Source organism: Stegostoma tigrinum, chromosome 31 (assembly GCF_030684315.1).
Source record: "Stegostoma tigrinum isolate sSteTig4 chromosome 31, sSteTig4.hap1, whole genome shotgun sequence".
Taxonomy (NCBI): Eukaryota; Metazoa; Chordata; class Chondrichthyes; order Orectolobiformes; family Stegostomatidae; genus Stegostoma; species Stegostoma tigrinum.
The window spans coordinates 36,716,837-36,736,167 of NC_081384.1; the positions used below are offsets into that span (position 1 = coordinate 36,716,837).

Consider the following 19,331-nt stretch of genomic DNA (forward strand, 5'->3'; position numbering starts at 1 on the left):
AAGTCTGTGAAGTCCAGGTTTGAAATCAACAGCTGATCTGTTATCCGTCCCAAGAGAGTTCCAAACTTCTATTAGATTTTGCAGGTCAATATGTTTCTTAATTTCATTCCTGAAATAATTTTCTTCATCACTTTCATGGTCCTGAGGAGAACCAATAAAGCTTTTAAATTCCAGAGATTGCAACCCTAGCATTGTGTCAGATCTCCATGTACTTTATAGATACATAAGAGATAGGAGCAGGAGGAGACCATTTGGCCCTTTGAGCCTGCTCCACCATTCTTCACGAGCAAAGTTGATCGTCCAACTCAATAACCTAATCCTGCTTTGTCCCCATAATCTTTGATCCCATTCACCTCAAGAGCATATCTAGTCACCTCTTGAATAGATTCAGTGTTTTGGCATCAGCCACTTCCTGTGGTAATGAATTCCACAGGCTCACCACTGTTTGGGTGAAGAAATGTCTCCTCATCTCCTTCCTAAATGGATTACCCCAAATCATCAGACTGTAGTGCCTGGTTCTGGACACACCCACCATTGGGAACATCCTGTGTAGCCCAGTTGGAATTTTATAAATCTGTGAGATCCCCTGCCTTCGTCTGAACTCCAGTAAAAGCAATTCCAACCTAGTCAATCTCTCCTCGTACAGAATTCAGCCTGGTGAACCTTCGCTGCACTCCCTAGAAAGCAGCAACATCCTTCTTGAGAAAAGGAGACCAAAACTGCAAACAGTATTCCAGGGATAATGGGAACTGCAGATGCTGGAGAATTCCAAGATAATAAAATGTGAGGCTGGATGAACACAGCAGGCCAAGCAGCATCTCAGGAGCACAAAAGCTGATGTTTCGGGCCTAGACCCTTCAGCTCTGATGAGGGGTCTAGGCCCGAAACGTCAGCTTTTGTGCTCCTGAGATGCTGCTTGGCCTGCTGTGTTCATCCAGCCTCACGTTTTATTATCTAACAGTATTCCAGGTATGGTTTCACCAAGGCCCTGTACAACTGCAATAACACATCCCTGCTCCTGTACTCAACTTCTTACAATGAAGGCCAACACACCATTTGCTGCTTTACTGCCTGCCGTACCTGCATGCTTACCTTCAGTGAGTGGTGCACGAGGACACGCAGATCGCGCTGCACACTCCCCTCTCCCAATTTACAGCCATTCAGGTTGCCGCCTTGTTTTTGCTTCCAAAGTGAATAATCTCTCATTTATCCAAATTATACTGCATCTGCAATTAATTTGCCCACTCACCCAACCTATCGTGATTATGCTGAAGGATCTCTGCATCCTGGTGACAGTTTCCCCTCCCACCCAACTAAGTCTCATCTGCAAACTTTGAGGTTTTACACTTTGTTCCCTCATTCAAATCATTAACATATATTGTGAATAGCTGGGGGCCCAGCACTGAACCCTGTGGCACCCCACTAGTTACTGCCTACCAATTTGAAAAGGACCCATTAATTTCTACTCCTTGTTCCTCTCTGCTAATCAGGTTCCTATCCATCTCAATACTCTTCCCCCAGTCCCATGCACTTTAGTCTTGCACTTTAATCTCTTAGGTGAAACTTTGGCAAACACCCGTTATTTGTTAGAATCCAGGTATCATTCTGGTGAATGTATTTATTTTGTGAAGTTTGGGGCAAATTGTTAAAACACAGCTTCATAGAGAAAATGTTTTTGCTGCAACGGCAAACAGGTCTAGTGAAAATATTACTCATTGTCGGTTTTGTTTCTGTTGATTAGTAATTTTAATTTATCACATCAACCTCCCAGGTTCCATGAGGAAAATATGGTTAAGTTCTGCTAAATGTACAGTTTTAATGTTTATCATTCTAAGACACAAGTTTGTGTGCCATTTTATTGTTATCTTAAATTTGTCGAATATTTACAATCTAATAGAATGAAATAGCTCCACGCTTCCTAGTAGACCTCCTCACTCTGGTATTCTAATTTGAAAGATTTTGTGTATTAGTGCTTCACAGTCCAGGCTTTCAGTGCTGTTATTTAACTGAGAATACATCTAGTGAAAAGTGGACTTGTAGATTGCTTCCTTCCAAAGTTGAGTTGTTTTAGAGTGTAATGAGCTAGACTGAAATACTAAGACTTACTTATGTGTCACTGCTAGTTCAAATAATTAGTACTTTTACACAAAAAGCACAAAACCACACCATTTTAATTATTGGCTTAAATTGCTTTTTCATGTTTATGTTTATCATTTTCTGATGTACTGAGTAAGCATTCACTGTGAATAACGTGACTGGATAATGTCAATATTCTTTGTGATCTTGAAAAAACAAAGTAAATCACTGCTGTAGAAAACAAACTTAAGTTTTAAATCATTCTTTTAGCAGCACCATGTAGCAAAAAAGCCTATTCATTATGATTTCCTTGGGTGCCTTTATAGACAAAGCAGAATTTGGGTTTACCCTACTCCTAAAATGAATTTTTTTTATACAGAAGAATAGAATCAGTGTGGAAACCGAGCCTCAGAGCATCCCACCCAGACTCAGCCCCCTATAATCCACCTAATCTACACATTCCTCTGGGCAATGTAGCATGGCCAATTCACCTAGCCTGCACACCTTTGGACTGTAGGAGTAAACCGGAGGAAACTCAACACACAGTCGCCTGAGGCTGGAATCGAACCCAGGTCCCTGGTGCTGTGAGGCAGCAGTGCTAACCACTGAGCCAACGTGCGGCCCATATTTCTTGGCCATAATGCAATGATTGATATTTGTGACGTAACTGACATTTACAGACCCCCTCCCTACCTATTTCCTGAACACTCATGCTTGCTTCCCTAATTTCCGCATATCTTGGCACATTTTATTCAAATACATTGTCCATTCTAAAAGGTCTCTCCACCAGTTTTTCAGAAAACCTTTCTTCATTTCCACATCTAAATGTGTCTTGATTTGCAAAGATCATCAATATATTGTCAGCCGCTCCAGCTAAAAATTCACCTATACCGGTGATCTGATTGCTTAGCTATCTGTGGCACCAAGGAAAGGTGGTCATCGACTGCAACCATATTGTTCATCAAGGTTCACTCACTTACCTAAGCATTAGTATGCTTGGTGACTGTGCTCTTTTCCTGGAGGATATCATCATTTCTTTGTGTTATGTTTGGAGCAGGACTTTTCTGGAACAGGGAAGGAAATATTACGAGTAATGTAATCTTGTATCTAGTCTATGTAAAGAATATCATAATTTATCATTTTAAAATTAGTTCTGTTTTTCCACTTAGGAGTGGCCATACATTACTGGCATTTTGGTTCTCTCGTCAAGAAAACAAATTAAACCGCCAACAGACTATTGAGCTGGGACACCACATCCTGAAGGCACACATATTCAAGGTATTTGACCCTGTATGAAACAGGTTTGAAGAGGTTATGTTACATGACTGTTGTGTGTACGTGATGCTAGTGTCCAGAGAGTAACTGATATTTTCAAGATACAAGCTGATATGGGACCAAATAGCATAGAAACCCAGATTAGCGTTCAGGAATAAGTTCAAATCAAACCCCTCCCTGCCCAAAACAGCTTGCAGAATTCAAATTCATGCTAATGTGCTGACAGTTTCCATTTGCTTACCTCTGTCCAATATTTGCGGCATAAAACTTGTGGAGAATGAAAGGAATGAGTCCAGAAGCTAACCTTTTAACCACTGGGTTTAGCAGTAAAGGTTAGAAAGCATCTATTCTGTTATCCTAATGCCAATGTATAGTACAATCTACCTGTAAAGCATATAAAACAACAGTTTTCACTGTACCTTGGTACACGTGGCATGGATAAATCAAGCCAAATCACATCAGAACTGGTTGTCTCTTCTATCCTCTGTTTTTCCCAACATTCTCTGTGATTAGCTGGTCAGCACCGATCTGCTGTTGCTTGGCCAGTTCAACATCTAGCCAGTTGCTGGTCCTGAGCCCAGGACATCCTAGTGCAAAAGTGGTCTTAAGAAATTGGTTAACGTGTAAGAATCTTTCCAAGCCAGTTTCCATAAACAAACATCCATTTCTTGCCCCCTCCTTTCCAGAGCAAGCTGCTGCTCAAAGTTTAATTCTCAACTTCAGTTCACAGTCTGAAACCAGAAATGTGAATTCAATAAGAGATAATGGGAACTGCAGATGCTGGAGATTCCAAGATGATGAAATGTGAGGCTGGATGAACACAGCAGGCCAAGCAGCATCTCAGGAGCACAAAAGCTGACGTTTCGGGCCTAGACCCTTCATCAGAGAGGGGGATGGGGGGAGGGAACTGGAATAAATAGGGAGAGAGGGGGAGGCGGGCCGAAGATGGAGAGCAAAGAAGATAGGTGGAGAGGGTGTAGGTGGGGAGGTAGGGAGGGGATAGGTCAGTCATGTGAATTCAATAACGTAGGTCTCAGCAAGTGTAAATCTAGCATCCTTACTTATTCTGGCCTCTGTGACTCCAGACTTGAAGCAATGTGGTTGCCCCTTAACTGCCTCTGAAGTAGCCCAACAATCCACTCCATTATATCAAACTGCAAGAAAAATATAGTTCATATTATTGACCGCAAAGGTTCAAAAAGGTAACCTGCAACTAAGTCTTGAGCAATTAAGGATGAGCAACAAATGCGAGCCTTGCCATCACTGCTCACATCAAATAAACAAGTGAAAAAAAGATAATTATTTGTATTGGCAGATTGAAGTGTTGCTATGCCATTGTATGACATTTGCACTGCTACCCACCACAATCCAAATTATATCCCCTCCCTTTCTGTGAAAAAGTCTTCCCGTAACAATGTGGTTAGGTGCTGAATGCATTGTGTCAAAAAAGTCAAATCCTGTCATTCCTTGGAACAATGCAGGAGTCACCATAATCAATTAATAGTTCACAAGTGGAAACATTTATGTTCAGGGCATACAAATGCCTGGTATGGCCATATCTGGAGTATTGTGCCCAGTTCTGGTCGCCTCATTACAGTGAAGATATGGAGGCATTGGAAAAGGTGCAGAGTCGATTTACCAGGATGTTGCCTGGAACAGAGGAATGGTCTTAACAGGAAAGCTTAATAGAGCTAGGGCTTTTCTCTTTAGAACAACAAAGGATGCGAGGTGTCTTGATAGAGGTGTACAAAATAATCAGAGGAATAGATAGGGTGGACAGCCAGAGACACACTCCTGGGGTGGAGGTAGCTATTACGAGGGGGCATAGTTTTAAAGTGAGTGGAGTTAGAAAGAGGGGAGACGTCAGAGGTAGGTTCTTTACTCAGAGCATGGTCGGGGCGTGGAATGCATTGCCAGAGAGGGTAGTGGAGTCGCCCTCATTAGGGGCATTTAAGTGGCTATTGGATAGGCATATGGATGATAGTATAAGGTAGATGTGGAGGTTAGATAGACTTTAGGATTAGGGTAGAAGTTCAGCGCAAAATCGTGGGCCAAAGGGCCTGTATTGCGCTGTACTGTTCTATGTTCTAAATCAGATGCTTAAATAATTGGCACTATTTCTTTTGATATTGCATGGTTTAAATATATTTTATAACCATATTCCCTTGGGGATTTGTATCTCCTTAATATTAGGATGTTGTTTCTTGTATGATATTGACTGGTTGATGGAGGAAGAATATAGATTAGGAGCAATAAATTGCTGCTTATGATGAGTACAATGCAGCTGGAAGTTGATGGCAAAGTTTGCCTAATATATACGATGTGCAAAGAGGTTAACACTGCTACATGCCCAAACCAGGCAAGAGTAACTTAGCTTTTCAATCTTAATGCACTTGAACATTTAAAATAATCATATTCTGTTTCTGGCAGAGTAGAGAATTCACTGTTTTTACTGTTTCTCTTCAAGGGTCTGAGCAAAAAAGTTGGTGTTTCTTCCTCAATACTCCAAGGGTTGTGGATATCTTACAGCACAGAAGGGCTATCCACTGCATTAGCATCTTTACGAAATTTATACACTCCAAACATTAAGGTAAAGCAATATCTGCTGGCCAATTCTGGCTATCATGTAATGTTTTTAGCCTTGAATTTGAATCCAGCCCATAGTAAGAGCTATGGATCTCAGTTTTGTTAACACCTAGTTTTTCAGGCACTGGCATGAATTTGTGGCATAAGAGTACTTTATATTTGGCAATGGTCTTGGAACTTAAAGAGAACCTGATGCCAAGCCAAGTATCATACAGAATGTTGTAATTATCCCTCTGTTAATTGTTGCTTTCAGCACTTAATGCAGTTAAGTGAACGGTAGTGACTTACTAAGTCTGTAGCATATCTTGAAGGTGAACATTGATGTTTACGCAGGATTCATTTCCATTATGTGGCAAATAATGTTTGCCTGGGGCAGCAAGAAAAATATCTGCATGAAACCCCTGTCCCACTTTGATAGATCTGTCCCACCTACCTTCGTATCTTATCTTACTTCCTTTTCCACTAGATTTTGTCTGTCTAAATATGTGACCCCAGTACATGAATACTTTATAATATTAAGAATCTATCCAGCACAAATATTTCATAGAGTTCCAGTTTGTTGCTATTTTTCCATTCTGTGGGCTACTCTCTTCTTTCCATCTGACAAAGCTCTATTTGTGACTAGCCTTTGTTTTCTGTTTTTAAGCCAAATACCCACCTGACTTCACATATCACATTTCAGTCTTATCTTAAGTATCAATGGCAGAGATGAAACCTTTCCAGAAGTTTTCCAAAATGCCAACTGATTGCATTTCCCCATCCACCAAGACATTGATGTTTTTGAAAGCCTGTAACATGCTGTTGAAACATAAATCCGTGATGACATGTTGGGCGTATTCAAGCTCTTGATAAAATTATTCAATTTTGTACTTCTAATATCTCAAAGTTTTGAATCTGTAAAATATAAACCACCTTCTCACTGATGTATTTGCTGTTGAGCTTGGAAACAGATGGCAAGCTTAATTGTTGGTGAATATGAAAATCTTGTACGGTTATTCTTATTGAACATTTTTAAAAAAGATATCAGTCTGTGGTGCCACATATCTTTCACCATTTGTGTTTGTCCTTCTGTTTAAATTTCCTCATATGGATGTCAAATGATGTATTTAAGTATCATTGCTTTGAAGGGAACTATTTTAGATTCAACCCTTCGAGCCTGTTAATTCCGTTAGATCGTTGCCGCTGTCTTTAATAATCACTTTAAGCTGCCTTGTATGTTAATTCAGTTTTTTCTTGACTGTCATTTGTTTCAATAATTTCTCCAAGTCAGTTTATCTAAACAGCAATTGATATTTCAACACATTTTAAAAGCATGAAAATAATTAAAAACAAGTTCATCGTAATTTGGCAGTTCAAGTTTTCATCCTTCAGCCAATTTGATGCAGGTGAAGATTTTTCTTGGCATTCAGCACACCCCTTCCCCAACGTTCCTCATGGAGTTTAGACAATCCACCTAATATGCACATCTTTGGACTGAGAGAGGAAACTGGAGCATCCAGTGGAAACCCATGCAGATACGGGGAGAATGTGCAAACTCCACACAGTCACCCAAGGCTGGAATCGAACCGTTTTCCTGGTGCTGTGTGACAGACGGCAGTACGTATCACTGTGCCACTGTGCTGCTCCCACTCAATTAAACTGAACAGCTGATTTCAGCTGATTTCAGTTGACAGCAGCCAACTTGCATACCTCACCCATGATTTCCTAACTGGTACATTTTGATGTCCTTGCTTTTGCAGCAATTGTCATTACAAGCTCTGGGCTTACAGTACAAAAACAAAAAGACTTAAAGGTGAAATTCCAAAGTAGTGCATGTTTTAATGGGCATTGTCATAGAATTTGGGAATAAACCCCTTTGAAATGTTGTGACTGGGAAGATGAGCACTATTTTTACGTTTTTCATCCATTGACGGATCAATTATTTAAATGCATTTTTGGTTAAAGAAAATCAGTATCAGAATTATATCCTTGTGTTCAAATATTAAATACATAAGAGAAATAGCTTCAAACACCAAATTCCTTCAAGCTATGACGTCTGCTTTTTTTATTTGATTCTGAAACTTTGGACCTTTCTGGCAAAGCTTTGGAACATTGAGGAAGTTTTAAATTTGAATACAGAAGGAACATTACTGTAACAGTATGTTAAGTAATGGAATTGATTACCAGGTGTATTGTTGAGAATAGATTGTGGTTGGCTGGGATGCAAGTAGCAAGTTGAGAGGAAGGGGCTGACAAGCAGGAGGGCTAGTAAATGAGAGGCCTCAAACAAGAAGGGTGGGAATTTGGGGAAAGCATCAATTTGAAAGTGGCAGTAAGCAGCAAGGAAAAATGAAGTTGAAAGACGTAATAACTTGAATATTATTAAACAAATTATAGGGTCAATGTGAAAATTGCAGGTTGTCAACCCCACCCTGTTACCATAGATTTCAATGTAGTAAATCAATGTTTGAAATCTCAAAATTTCTCCCATAATGTTGGTCGACTTATGCATTGAGTATAAAAGTGAGCTACCAGAATAGGTGCAAAAACAAACTTGCTGGAAAAGCGCAGCAGGTCTGACAGCATCTGTGAAGGATAAAAACAGCGCTAATGCTTTGGTCCTGGTGACCCTTCCTCAGAACCAGATGGGTGGTTGCAATCTTTGTTATTTCCAGTGTGGGATCTGCCCTGTGTAGATGCGTTTAAACTGCTTCCGCATCCAGTTATGTGATGGCTGTAAGTAGCACATCCATTTCTGGAGATGAAAAATTGATGCCAATGGTACTTGTGTATAGCATGTTGAAGCTAAAAATGAAGTTTACTGATATATCAAGTAGATGAAGAATCATTGAGCTGAAAAGTTGGGGTCATCTTTTATGGCGGGTGGATTTAGATGCCAGTCCAACCTGTACAACGTGATCTACAGTACATGTTTCTTAATGAGAAAATGACTTGTGTTTAGTATGTTGTTATTAAGCATTCATAAAACACATTAATATTAAATGAGATAATAAAATGTGAGGCTAGATGAACACAGCAGGCCCAGCAGCATCTCAGGAGCACAAAAGCTGACGTTTCGGGCCTAGACCCTTCTTCTCTGATGAAGATGCTGCTGGGCCTGCTATGTTCACCCAGCCACACGTTTTATTATCTTGGATTTTCCAGCATCTGCAGTTCCCATTATCACTGATACAATGTTAAATGGGAGATAGTTGTGTAAAATCAAGAGGTTGTGCGGATATCATACCAAAGCTTGATTTGATAACGACTAGTTAACTATGTGTCGTTACTAATGTGTTTATTTTAACAATCATTTTGTGTTTTACAAACTTGAATGCCTTTTGAAGAAATAATTTACAATGAACCTATAAATATACCTTTTAAAATTATTCTTGGAGCCAGATTAAAATTTTTCAGTGCCCCAGTAGGCCCTCTCTATTTTTCTACTGAATATCACTGATGGACTCCAGTCCACTTTCAGTAAAGTACAACCTGCTATTTGCTGTCTTAATTGCAAATAAACATAGAAAATAGGAGCAAGAGCAGGCCGTTCATCCCTTCGAGCCTGCTCCACCATTCATGGCTGATGATCCAACTCAGTACCCTGTTCCCACTTTCCCCCAATACCCTTTGGTCTCCTTAGTGCTAAGAAGTATATCTGTCTCTTCCTTGAAAACGTGCAATGTTTTGGCCTCAGCCACTAACTGTGGCAGAAAATTTCGCAAGCTCACCATTCTCTTGGTGGAAAAGGTTCTCCACATCTCAGTTCTAAATCGTCTACCCTGTATCCTAAGAGTACAATTCCTGGTTCTGGACTCCCTGGATTTGGGAACATCCTTCCTGCCTTTACCTTGATGATAGGTTTTATGGGATCCCCCTTCATTCTTTTAAACTCTAGTAAATATAGTTATAACTGATCCAGTCCCACTTCATAATCAATCCCGCTATCCCAGGAACCATTCTGATAAACCTTCTTTGCTCTCCCTCCATAGCCAGAACATCTTTCCTCAGATAAGGAGACCAAAATACTTGTGATACTCCAGGTGTGGTCTCACTTCAATCCCTGTACAATTGCAACAAGACATCCCTGTTCCTGTTTTTTAATTCTCTCACTAAGGCCAACCTGCAATTTGTTACTTTCATTGCCTGCTGCACCTGCAAGCTTATTTTAAACAATCATTGTACCACGACACCTGGATCTTGTTTGAAGCTCCCTCTTTCTCAATCTATTGTCATTCAGACAATCTACATTTCTGTTTTTGCTACCAAAGTGGATAGCCTCATTTTATCCACATTGCACTTCATCCGCCATGCATTTGCCCACTCAGTTCAACTTGCCCAAATCACACCTGAGCATCTCTACTGCGTCTTCACATCTCACCTTCTCCCCCGGCTTTGTTTGTCTGCAAACTTGGAAGATGTTGTGTTTAGTTCCCTCATCTAAATAATTAATGCATATTGTGAATAGTTGGAGTCCAAGCATTGAACCCTGCTGCACCCCACTAGCCAGTGCCTGCCACTCAGAAGAAGACCCATTTATTTCTACTCCTTTTTTTCCCCTATCGTCCAATCAGTTCTCTATACGTGTTGGCACTACACCCAGTCCCATACATTTTCATTTTGCATGTTAATCTCTCATGCAAGCTTTCTGAAATTCCAAGTAAACCACTTCCACCAGCTAACCTGCATGTACTGGTGACATCCTCAAAACATTTCATTGCATTTGTCAAGTATGATTTTCCTTGAATAAATCTATGCTGACTCCCACCAATCTTGTCACTTTTTACAAGTGCCCTGCTCTTAATTCTTTCAGAATGAACTCTAGCATTTCCCATTACTGATGTCACAGCAGAGGGTTGTGAAGACACTGATTGGCAGTCGGGGGTGTCTATCAGGAAGGACGCGAGCCTGAGAGGGATGACTTCCAAGCAGTGGAGGCCTGCAGGTCAAAGCCTCCCTGTAGAACATAAAACATAGAACAATACAGCGCAGAACAGGCCCTTCGACCCTCGATGTTGTGCCGCCCTGTGAACTAATCTAAGCCTATCCCCCTACACTATCCCATCATCATCCATCTGCTTATCCAAGGACTGTTTAAATGCCCCTACATGGATGATGTCATAATTTTCTGCTTGGACCCGCTGTCGGTGCACAGACTCATGAGCATCTTCGACCAGTTTAAACTGGCCTCAGGTGCTGAAGTTAATGGGGCAAGAGCGAGGCCATGTTCTTTGGAAACTGGGTAGACAGATCCTTCACTCCCTTCACCGTCGGGACAGACCACCTGAAGGTGCTGGGTATTTGGTTTGGGATGAGCATGTCACTAAAGTGAGGCAGAAACTAGGCAGACCCATCCCCTTCCGTTGCAGGTTAAAAACTTGGTCATCGGGTGTGAGGTACTTTGTGGTGTCATGCATGGCTCAGGCCTGGCCTATTGCCCAAACCTGCGCTGCTGCAGTCACCTGGACTATCTTTCACTTCATTTGGAGGTCGAAAAATGGACTGAGTTCGTAGGGACATTATGTGTAAAGAAATGGACAAAAGGGAGAAGGAGATACCCAATGCGACCCTCATCCTGTTGGCCACCTTTGTGTGTGGTTGCATCAAGCTGTGCATTGATCCTCAATATGCAAGCACCAAGTGTCATTACTTACTGAGGTTCTACCTGTCCCCGGTGTTGTGAAGGACAGGCCTGGCCTTGTTACCATGGAACATTCCAAACAGTTGGACCATTTCATATTACTGTCCTTTGTGGAGAAATTTGTGAAGATAGACACCTTTGACCACAAGTCCATCAGGCAGTGGTCAGCATGTAGCACCCTCAAGACCCTTCAGGAAGAGGAAAGGGTGAATCTTGTCGAGCGGTTCCCTGCGCAGGCTGCCAAAATCATTTCGCAGAATGCCTGAACAACAGAGCTTTCCAACAAGCACCGGGACATTGCTTGGCTGGTGGTGAGAAGGACTGTGCCTTTATGCATGCCTGGATACTCTGTGCCACCATGCGCTACCCTTGAAGCAGCTGCAGAGGGAACGAGACTGACCCACCACCTTTTGGGATGCACCTATACAAAGGAAATGCGGAAAGAAATGCAGTGGTTTTTGTCGCGTTTGTCCCAAGCAGCTCCAGGATGCAGGACTCCATGCTCTATCGTCTGTTGCTTGGGGGACACACTGAGACAAATATCCGCCGTGCCTTGAGGACCATCAATGTGGTGAAAAACTCTTTTTGGTCTGCCTGAAACTTGAAAAAGTCGACCCTGACTGAGTGTTGCAAACTGGTAGATCCCAAGGTCCAGGGCTACATGCTGAGGGATGCAATAAAGTTTGGGGCAGCTGCTGCCAAGGCTCAGTGGGGAAAGACCACCATGTAAGGTCCTTCTGCCAAACATAATGGGGGTCCATTCAGTAACTGCACCCTGCTGAAGCTTTAACTAAATGTCGAGAGATTAATTGTAAACATAGAGAAAGGTGAACGCCAATGTTTATTTTATTCTGAGTAAAGAGTATAGATCTGAACGGTTTCGATAACTGTGTGTGTACGTAAAGATTTCCTTCTTTGAATAAGGTCTATTTTGCAAACAAAATTGCATACGTGCAGCCACCAGTGCCAGTGGTTTGTGGAGGGAATGTTGTCAAGGAACAAAGCAAGAGAGATAAACAGGTAGTGCAGGAATCTCCTGTGGCCATTCTTCTGAAAAACAGACTGTGTTGGGTACTGTTGAGGGTGATGACCTCTAGGGAAAGCAACAGCAGCCAAACCCATTGCCCTGTGGTTGGTTCTGCTGCTGAGAGGAGGACTAAAAAGTGTGCCAGGGCAATAGTGGTAGGGGATTTAATTGTAAAGGGAATAGACAGGCATTTCTGTGGCTGCAAACGAGACTGCAGGATGGTATGTTGCCTCCCTGGTACTAGGGTCAAGGATGTCTCGGAGCAGGTACAGGACATTCTGAAGAGGGAGGGTGAACAGCCTGTGGCTATGGTACACGTTGTTTTATAAAAAGGGATGAGGTCCTAAAAGCAGAATACGGGGAGCTAGGGCGAAAGTTACAAAATTGAACTTCAAAGGTAGTGATCTCAGGATCACTACCTGCCACGTGCTAGTCAGAGCAGAAATGACAATGTTATCAGATGAATACATGGCTGAAAGGGTGTCGTTGGGGAAGGGTTTCAGATTCCTGGGGCATTGGAACATGTTTTGGGAGAGGTGGGACATGTACAAATTGGATGGGTTACACCTGGGCAGGACTTGTACTGATGTCCTAGGGGGACTATTTGCTAGAGTGGTTGGGAAGAGTTTTAACTAATATGCCAGGGTGATGGGAACCCACGGACGGAGTCAGAGAAGGAAGGAGCAAGGACGAAAACAAAGGGTAGGAAAGGGAATAATGAAAGTGATAGGCAGAGAAACCAAGGACAAAATTCAAAACGGCTATTGAGAAAACTAAGAGCAAGACAAACAGTGTTAGAAAGACAAGCTTAAAGGCTTTGTTCCTTAATGTACGGAGCATCTGCAATAAAGTGGATGAACTAATTGCGCAGGTAAATGTGAACAGGTACAATACAATTGGGATTAGAGAGACATGGCTGCACGGTAACTAGGGATGGGAACTTAGGAAGGACAGGCAAAAAGGAAAAGGTGGCAGAGCAACATTGTTGGTTAAAGAGGAAGTTAACACAATAGTGAGAAAGGATATTAGCTCTGACAATGTGGAGTTTGTATGGGTAGAGTTGAGAAATACCAAGGGGCAAATAATATTTGTGGGTGTCACATATAGATCCCCAAACTGCAGAGGTGATGTTAGGAATGGCATTAAACAGGAAATTAGAGATGAAGTGATGAAAGTGTATAGGTGATCATGGGTGATTTTAATCTGCACATAGATTAGGGCAAATCATATGATCTACAATGCCATAGAGGAGGAATTCCTGGAGTGTATATGGGATGATTTTCTTGAACAATATGTGGGGAAACAAATTAGAGCAGGCCATCTTAGACTGGGTACTGCATAATGAGAAAGGAATCATTGCCAGTCTAGCTGTGCGAGACCCCTTCGGGATGAGTGACCATAACATGATAGCATTTTTTAATCAAGATGGCAAGTGAGGTAATTGATTCAGAGGCTAGGATGCTGAATCTTAATAAAGTAAACTATGAAGATATGAAGTGTGAGTTGGCCTTTGTAGATTGGAGAGAGTTGCTTAAAAGGATGATGGCAGTGAATAGGCCATGGCAAACGTTGAGGGAATGCAAAAACTATTTATTCTTATCTGGCACAAAAGAAAAATGGGTAAGAGAGCCAATCCATGGCTTACAAAGGCAATTAGAGATAGTATCCGATCCAAGGAAGAAGCATACAGATTGGCCAAAAAAATATATATCTGAGGATTGTGAGCAGTTTAGAATTTGGCAAAGAAGCACTGAGGGATTGATTAAGAAGAGGAAAATAAAGTACGAAAGCTTGCGGGCAACAAAAGTACTGACACAAAGTGTTTCTATGGGTATGTGAAGAGAATGAGATTGGCCAAGGCAATTGTAGGTCCCCTACATAGAGAACCCGGGGAATGTATAGTAGTGGACCAAGAAATGGCTGAGCAACTGAATACATTCTTTGGTTCTGACTTCACAAAAGAGGACACAAATCAGATACGGGAAATGTTGGAGAATGCAAGATTTAATGAGAGGGAAGAATCGAGAGAGATCAGTATTGGTATTGCTATCAGTATATCTGGGGAAAATTGGGATTAAAGGTGGATAAATCCCCAGGGCCTAATAATCTACATCCCAGTGTACTTAAGGAAGTGATTGTAGACATAGTGGATGCATTGGTGGTCATCTTCCAGATTCTATAGACTCTGGAACAGTCCCTACGATATTCAAAAAAGGGAGGTAGTGAAAAAAAGTAGGGAATTATAAACCAGTAAGCCTAACATTGGTAGTGGGAAAATTCTCCAATCCATGATCAAGAACTTTATAGCGGATCATTCAGAAAACAGTGGCAGGATCAGAGAGAGTCACCATGAATTTGAGGGAGAAATCATGGTTGACAAATGTGTTGGAATTCTAAATTGTAACTAGTAGAGTTGACAAGGGGGAGCCAGTTGATGTAGTTTACTTGGACTTTCAGAAAGTGTTTGACAAAGTCCCGCATAAGAGATTAACGCGCAAGATTAAAGCACGTGGGATTGTGCTAAGTGTATTGAGATGGATAGAAAACTGGTTGACAGAGAGAAAACAAAGAGTAGGAATTAACGGGTCCTTTTCAAATTGGTAGGCAGTAACTAGTGGGATGCCACAGGGATCGGTGCTGGGACCCCAGCTATTCACAATATATGTTATTATGTTGTTATATATATGTTATGATATATGTTGGATGAGGGAACAAAATGTAACACTCCAAAGTTTGTAGATGATGCCAAGTTAGGTGGGAGAGTAAATTGACTAGGATGCAGAGTCCTTCAGCATGATCTCAACATGTTGGATGAGTGGACAAATCAATGGCTGATGCAGAATAATTTGGATAAATATGAGGTTATTCACTTTGGATGCAAAAATAAGAGTAGATTACTACTTGAATGGCTGTAAATTGGGAGAAGGCAGTGTGCAGCAGGACCTGGGTGACTTTGTGCACCAGTCGCTGAAGATAAGTATGCAGGTGCAGCAGGCGGTAAAGAAGACAAATGGTATGTTGGCCTTCATTGTGAGAGGTTTTGAGTACAGGAGCAGGAATATGTTGCAGGTATACAGGGCCTTGATGAGACCACACCGGGAATATTGTGTGCAATTTTGATACCCTTTTCTGAGGAAGGATCCCGTTGTCCTCGAGGGAGTGCAATGAAGATTTACCAGGCTGATTCCAGGGACGGCAGAATTGACATATGAGTTGAGATTGACTAGGTAGGGACTGTTTTCGCTAGAGTTCACATAAATGAGGACAATCTCGGAGACTTTTAAAACTCTAACAGGACTGGACAGGGTAGATGCAGTGAGAATGTTCCTGATGGTGGTTGTGTCCAGACCAGGGGTCACAGTCTGAGGTTTTGGGGTAGACCATTTAGGACAGAGATGAGGAGACATTTCTTCAGTCAAAACCTGGTGAGACTGTGGATTTCAATACCACAGGAAGTGGTTGATGCTAAAACATTGAATGTATTCAAGAGGCAACGAAATGTTATGAGGAGAAAGCAGGATTAGGCTGTTGAGTTGTATGATCTGCCATGATCGTGATGATTGGCAGAGCATACTTGAAGGGCCGAATGACCTCAGACTCCGATCTTCTGTTTTTAACTAGTTGATGGTTCCATTTTCTCTCTATCTACTTTTTCAAATATTGGAGATACATTAGCTACCCTCCAATCCATAAGAACTGTTCCAGAGTCTATCAAACCTTAAAAGATGACCACCACAGCATTTGCTATTTCTAGGATCACTTCTTTATGTACTCCGGGAAGTCAACAGCCAGGCTTTTTGGTCTTTAATCCCACAAATTTCCCAACACCATTTCCCTATTAATACTCCTTTCTTTTAGTTCCTCCTGCTCACTTGACTCTGATACCCAACATTTTCAGGACACTAATTATGCCCTCCTTTGCGAAGACAGAACCAAAGTGTGTTCTTATTTGATCTGCTATCTCTTGATCCCCAGTATAACTTCACCCATTTCTGTCTGTAAAGAACTTACGTTTGTCTTTACAAATCCTTTTCTCTTCACATACCTGTAGAAACTTTTACAATCTGCTTTTATGATCCCCACAAACTGACTCTCCTATTCTATCTTTTCCCCTTTTTAATCAGTCCCTTTAACCTTTGCTGAAATTTGAACTGTTCAAGATGCCCAGGTCTGTTGCACTTTTTGGTCGATTTCTATGCTGCTTCCTTGGAACTAATACTGTCCCTAATATCCTTTGTTAGCCACAGTCAGGCTACCTTTACCATTTTCTTTTTGTGCCAGTTATTTCAATTGTTTGCTCTACCTGCATTCTTTATCTTCCTTGTGCAGATGCAGCCAAGACTTTACAAGTTTGCAATTTTTAAAATAAATTTGCTTTTCTATTCCTTCAGTCAAAGTGGAAACTCCTTGTGGTTGCCCTTCATCTTATTGTCTGCTCAGTTAAGCTGTCTATATCTATTTGTAACCTCTTTGTGACTTCCTCACATCCTGTATTCCCAACTAGTACTGCATGATTTGCAGGCTTGGATATGTTCCTCTCTGTCTGTACGTCGTTAATACAGATTGTAAATAGTTGAGGCCCAGTGCTGTTGCCAGCTTGAAAATGAGCAATTGATGGCAGTTATCAACATAAGATGATTTCAGGAATCATTGAAGAAACAAATAGATGTCATGATAAGGGATTGATTTTAATGGGTAGATCATTTACGAAAAACTGAATGGCTGATATGAAAGTATCAAATCTTTGAACCACCATAACATTTTTCTTGTTTCTTATTCAACCACAAGGCTTAAATACAAGATGAGCTCTAACCATTTCAATATTTAACCTTTTATTACGTTTTAGACCCCAAGCCTCAACTTTCTGTATTGAAATATGAAAATATTCAGCCAAACAGTAACTGAAATAATTATGCCATGGGGTGGCCAAAATGACAAATGTAATCCTAGTGTTTTTGATCCAAATATGCTATTGCATCTCCAAGTGATATTTTACATGATACTTTAGCGAGGGAGTAAATTCATGCTAATGGAATTAGAGGGTATTTCTGGATAATAAATTGTGAATCAGATTTATGAAATCTTAACTGGAAGGATAAGGGTAATATAACCCAAATCCAGAGTTAAATCTGGTCCAGGCAAACAGGGAAAATGGAATCTTGTCACTGCTGACTGCTTAAAACTTACAGCCTACAGGAACTTTTTTCACTGCAACACAGCCGCTGTATCCCAACCCAGTGAGTGAAATGCACACCAGCCTCAAACCCTGGGTCTGCGCTGAGACAGCCAATCTGAGCTAGCTGTTGAAGAACATGTGTCTAAATTTACTGGGCTCCTACCCAAAAATATTACCATTTGAGTGAAGTACCAGAAGGCCTAGCAAAAGTTATTGCCTCAAGGGTGGGGCAGTCGTGGAGAGAAAGTGAAACGTGAACTTTTATTTAACTTGAATGGTCAGTTATTTGGTTGAGTTGGCAAATGACCAGGCAACAAATAAAATGGATCACCTTCATTTGCCAGACACATTTTTATTTGAGTTAACTCAACAAGAGTTTAAATATATTTGAACACTTTGAAGAAAATATCTTCTGAGTAACACAATACACAATGTTTATCTTGTTACTTTATTGGGATTGGAAATCAGATTACCTTATTTTAAAATTTATTTAAAATTGGGCTTTTGCCATTTAGGTTGTATGTGTTTTCTGCAAAATTCTAAAAAATATATCACAGATGGTGACCATTTGGCCCATTGTGCATTAATGCTAACATTTAAATAGTGATTATTCAAATCCCAGTGTTGTTTACTTCTCCTAAATCCTTACCTTTTTAAATTAATTGTTACATTATCTTTATATTCTTGTGATAAAACTATTTTTGAATGATCCTCTGTGTAAAGCAAATTGCTCAACTTTCAACTATTCCACTAAACTGCTGTAAATGTATTTTGTTCAAATCATAATAAAGTTGAGTAGATAATGTTTTCTTTGCGGATTGATGTCAATCCAGTCTTTGTTAACTGGATTACTTAATCTTTAGAGCACCCCAGTTTTCCAAGTAAGCATCATGCCTTAGTCCCATCCTCCTGCTTTCACCCCATCTTCTTATACATAGGCTCTATTTAAATAATCATACAGTGCCCTCCTGAATACCTCAGTTGAACCTGCCTGCACTACACCTCCAGGAAATGCATTTCAGTTGTACATTCAAGAAACATTAGTTGTGTGAAAAGATGTCTCTTGCGCTACATTTGTTTCTTTTGCAAATCATTTTATACATGCCCTCTGATTCTTAATCATCTCATGAGGGGGAACAGTTTCTCCCTATCTATTCTGTCTAGCCTACTGACGATTTTGAAACTTCTGTCAGACACCCTGTTAGGCTTCTGTCCAAACAAACTCAACACTTCCAACCTTTCCTCACAAATGAAGATTCTCACCCCTAGAGCATTCTTATCAATTTCTCTCTAAAATGCGTCCACATCCTTCCTATAATATAGTGCGCATAACTCTACACGACATTGTGGCTGATGTCTAACCAGTATCTTACACAAATTCAACATCACTTCCTTGCTCTTGTACTCTGTGCCCCTATTAATAAAGCCCAGGATACTTTTCACTTTATCAACTGTTTTTTTTACTTTTCCTGTCCTGCCACTTAATGATCTGTGCACATTATATACCCACATCCCTTTTGTCCCTGCACTCACTTTAGAATTGTATGCCTCATTTTCCATTGTTAATTGAT

At 40.9% G+C, this 19,331-nt stretch overlaps 1 protein-coding gene across 18 annotated transcripts in view; it reads left to right on the forward strand.

Moving 5' to 3' along the window:
* Positions 1–19,331, forward strand: part of tanc2a (tetratricopeptide repeat, ankyrin repeat and coiled-coil containing 2a) — a 778,741-nt gene that overhangs the window by 660,060 nt on the left and 99,350 nt on the right. For all 18 annotated transcript variants that reach the window (XM_059638827.1, XM_059638832.1, XM_059638830.1 and 15 more), the window contains 2 exons: positions 3,246–3,354; positions 5,819–5,941. In XM_059638827.1, the coding sequence (XP_059494810.1) occupies positions 3,246–3,354; positions 5,819–5,941 (232 nt within the window). The remainder of the gene's footprint in view (positions 1–3,245; positions 3,355–5,818; positions 5,942–19,331) is intronic.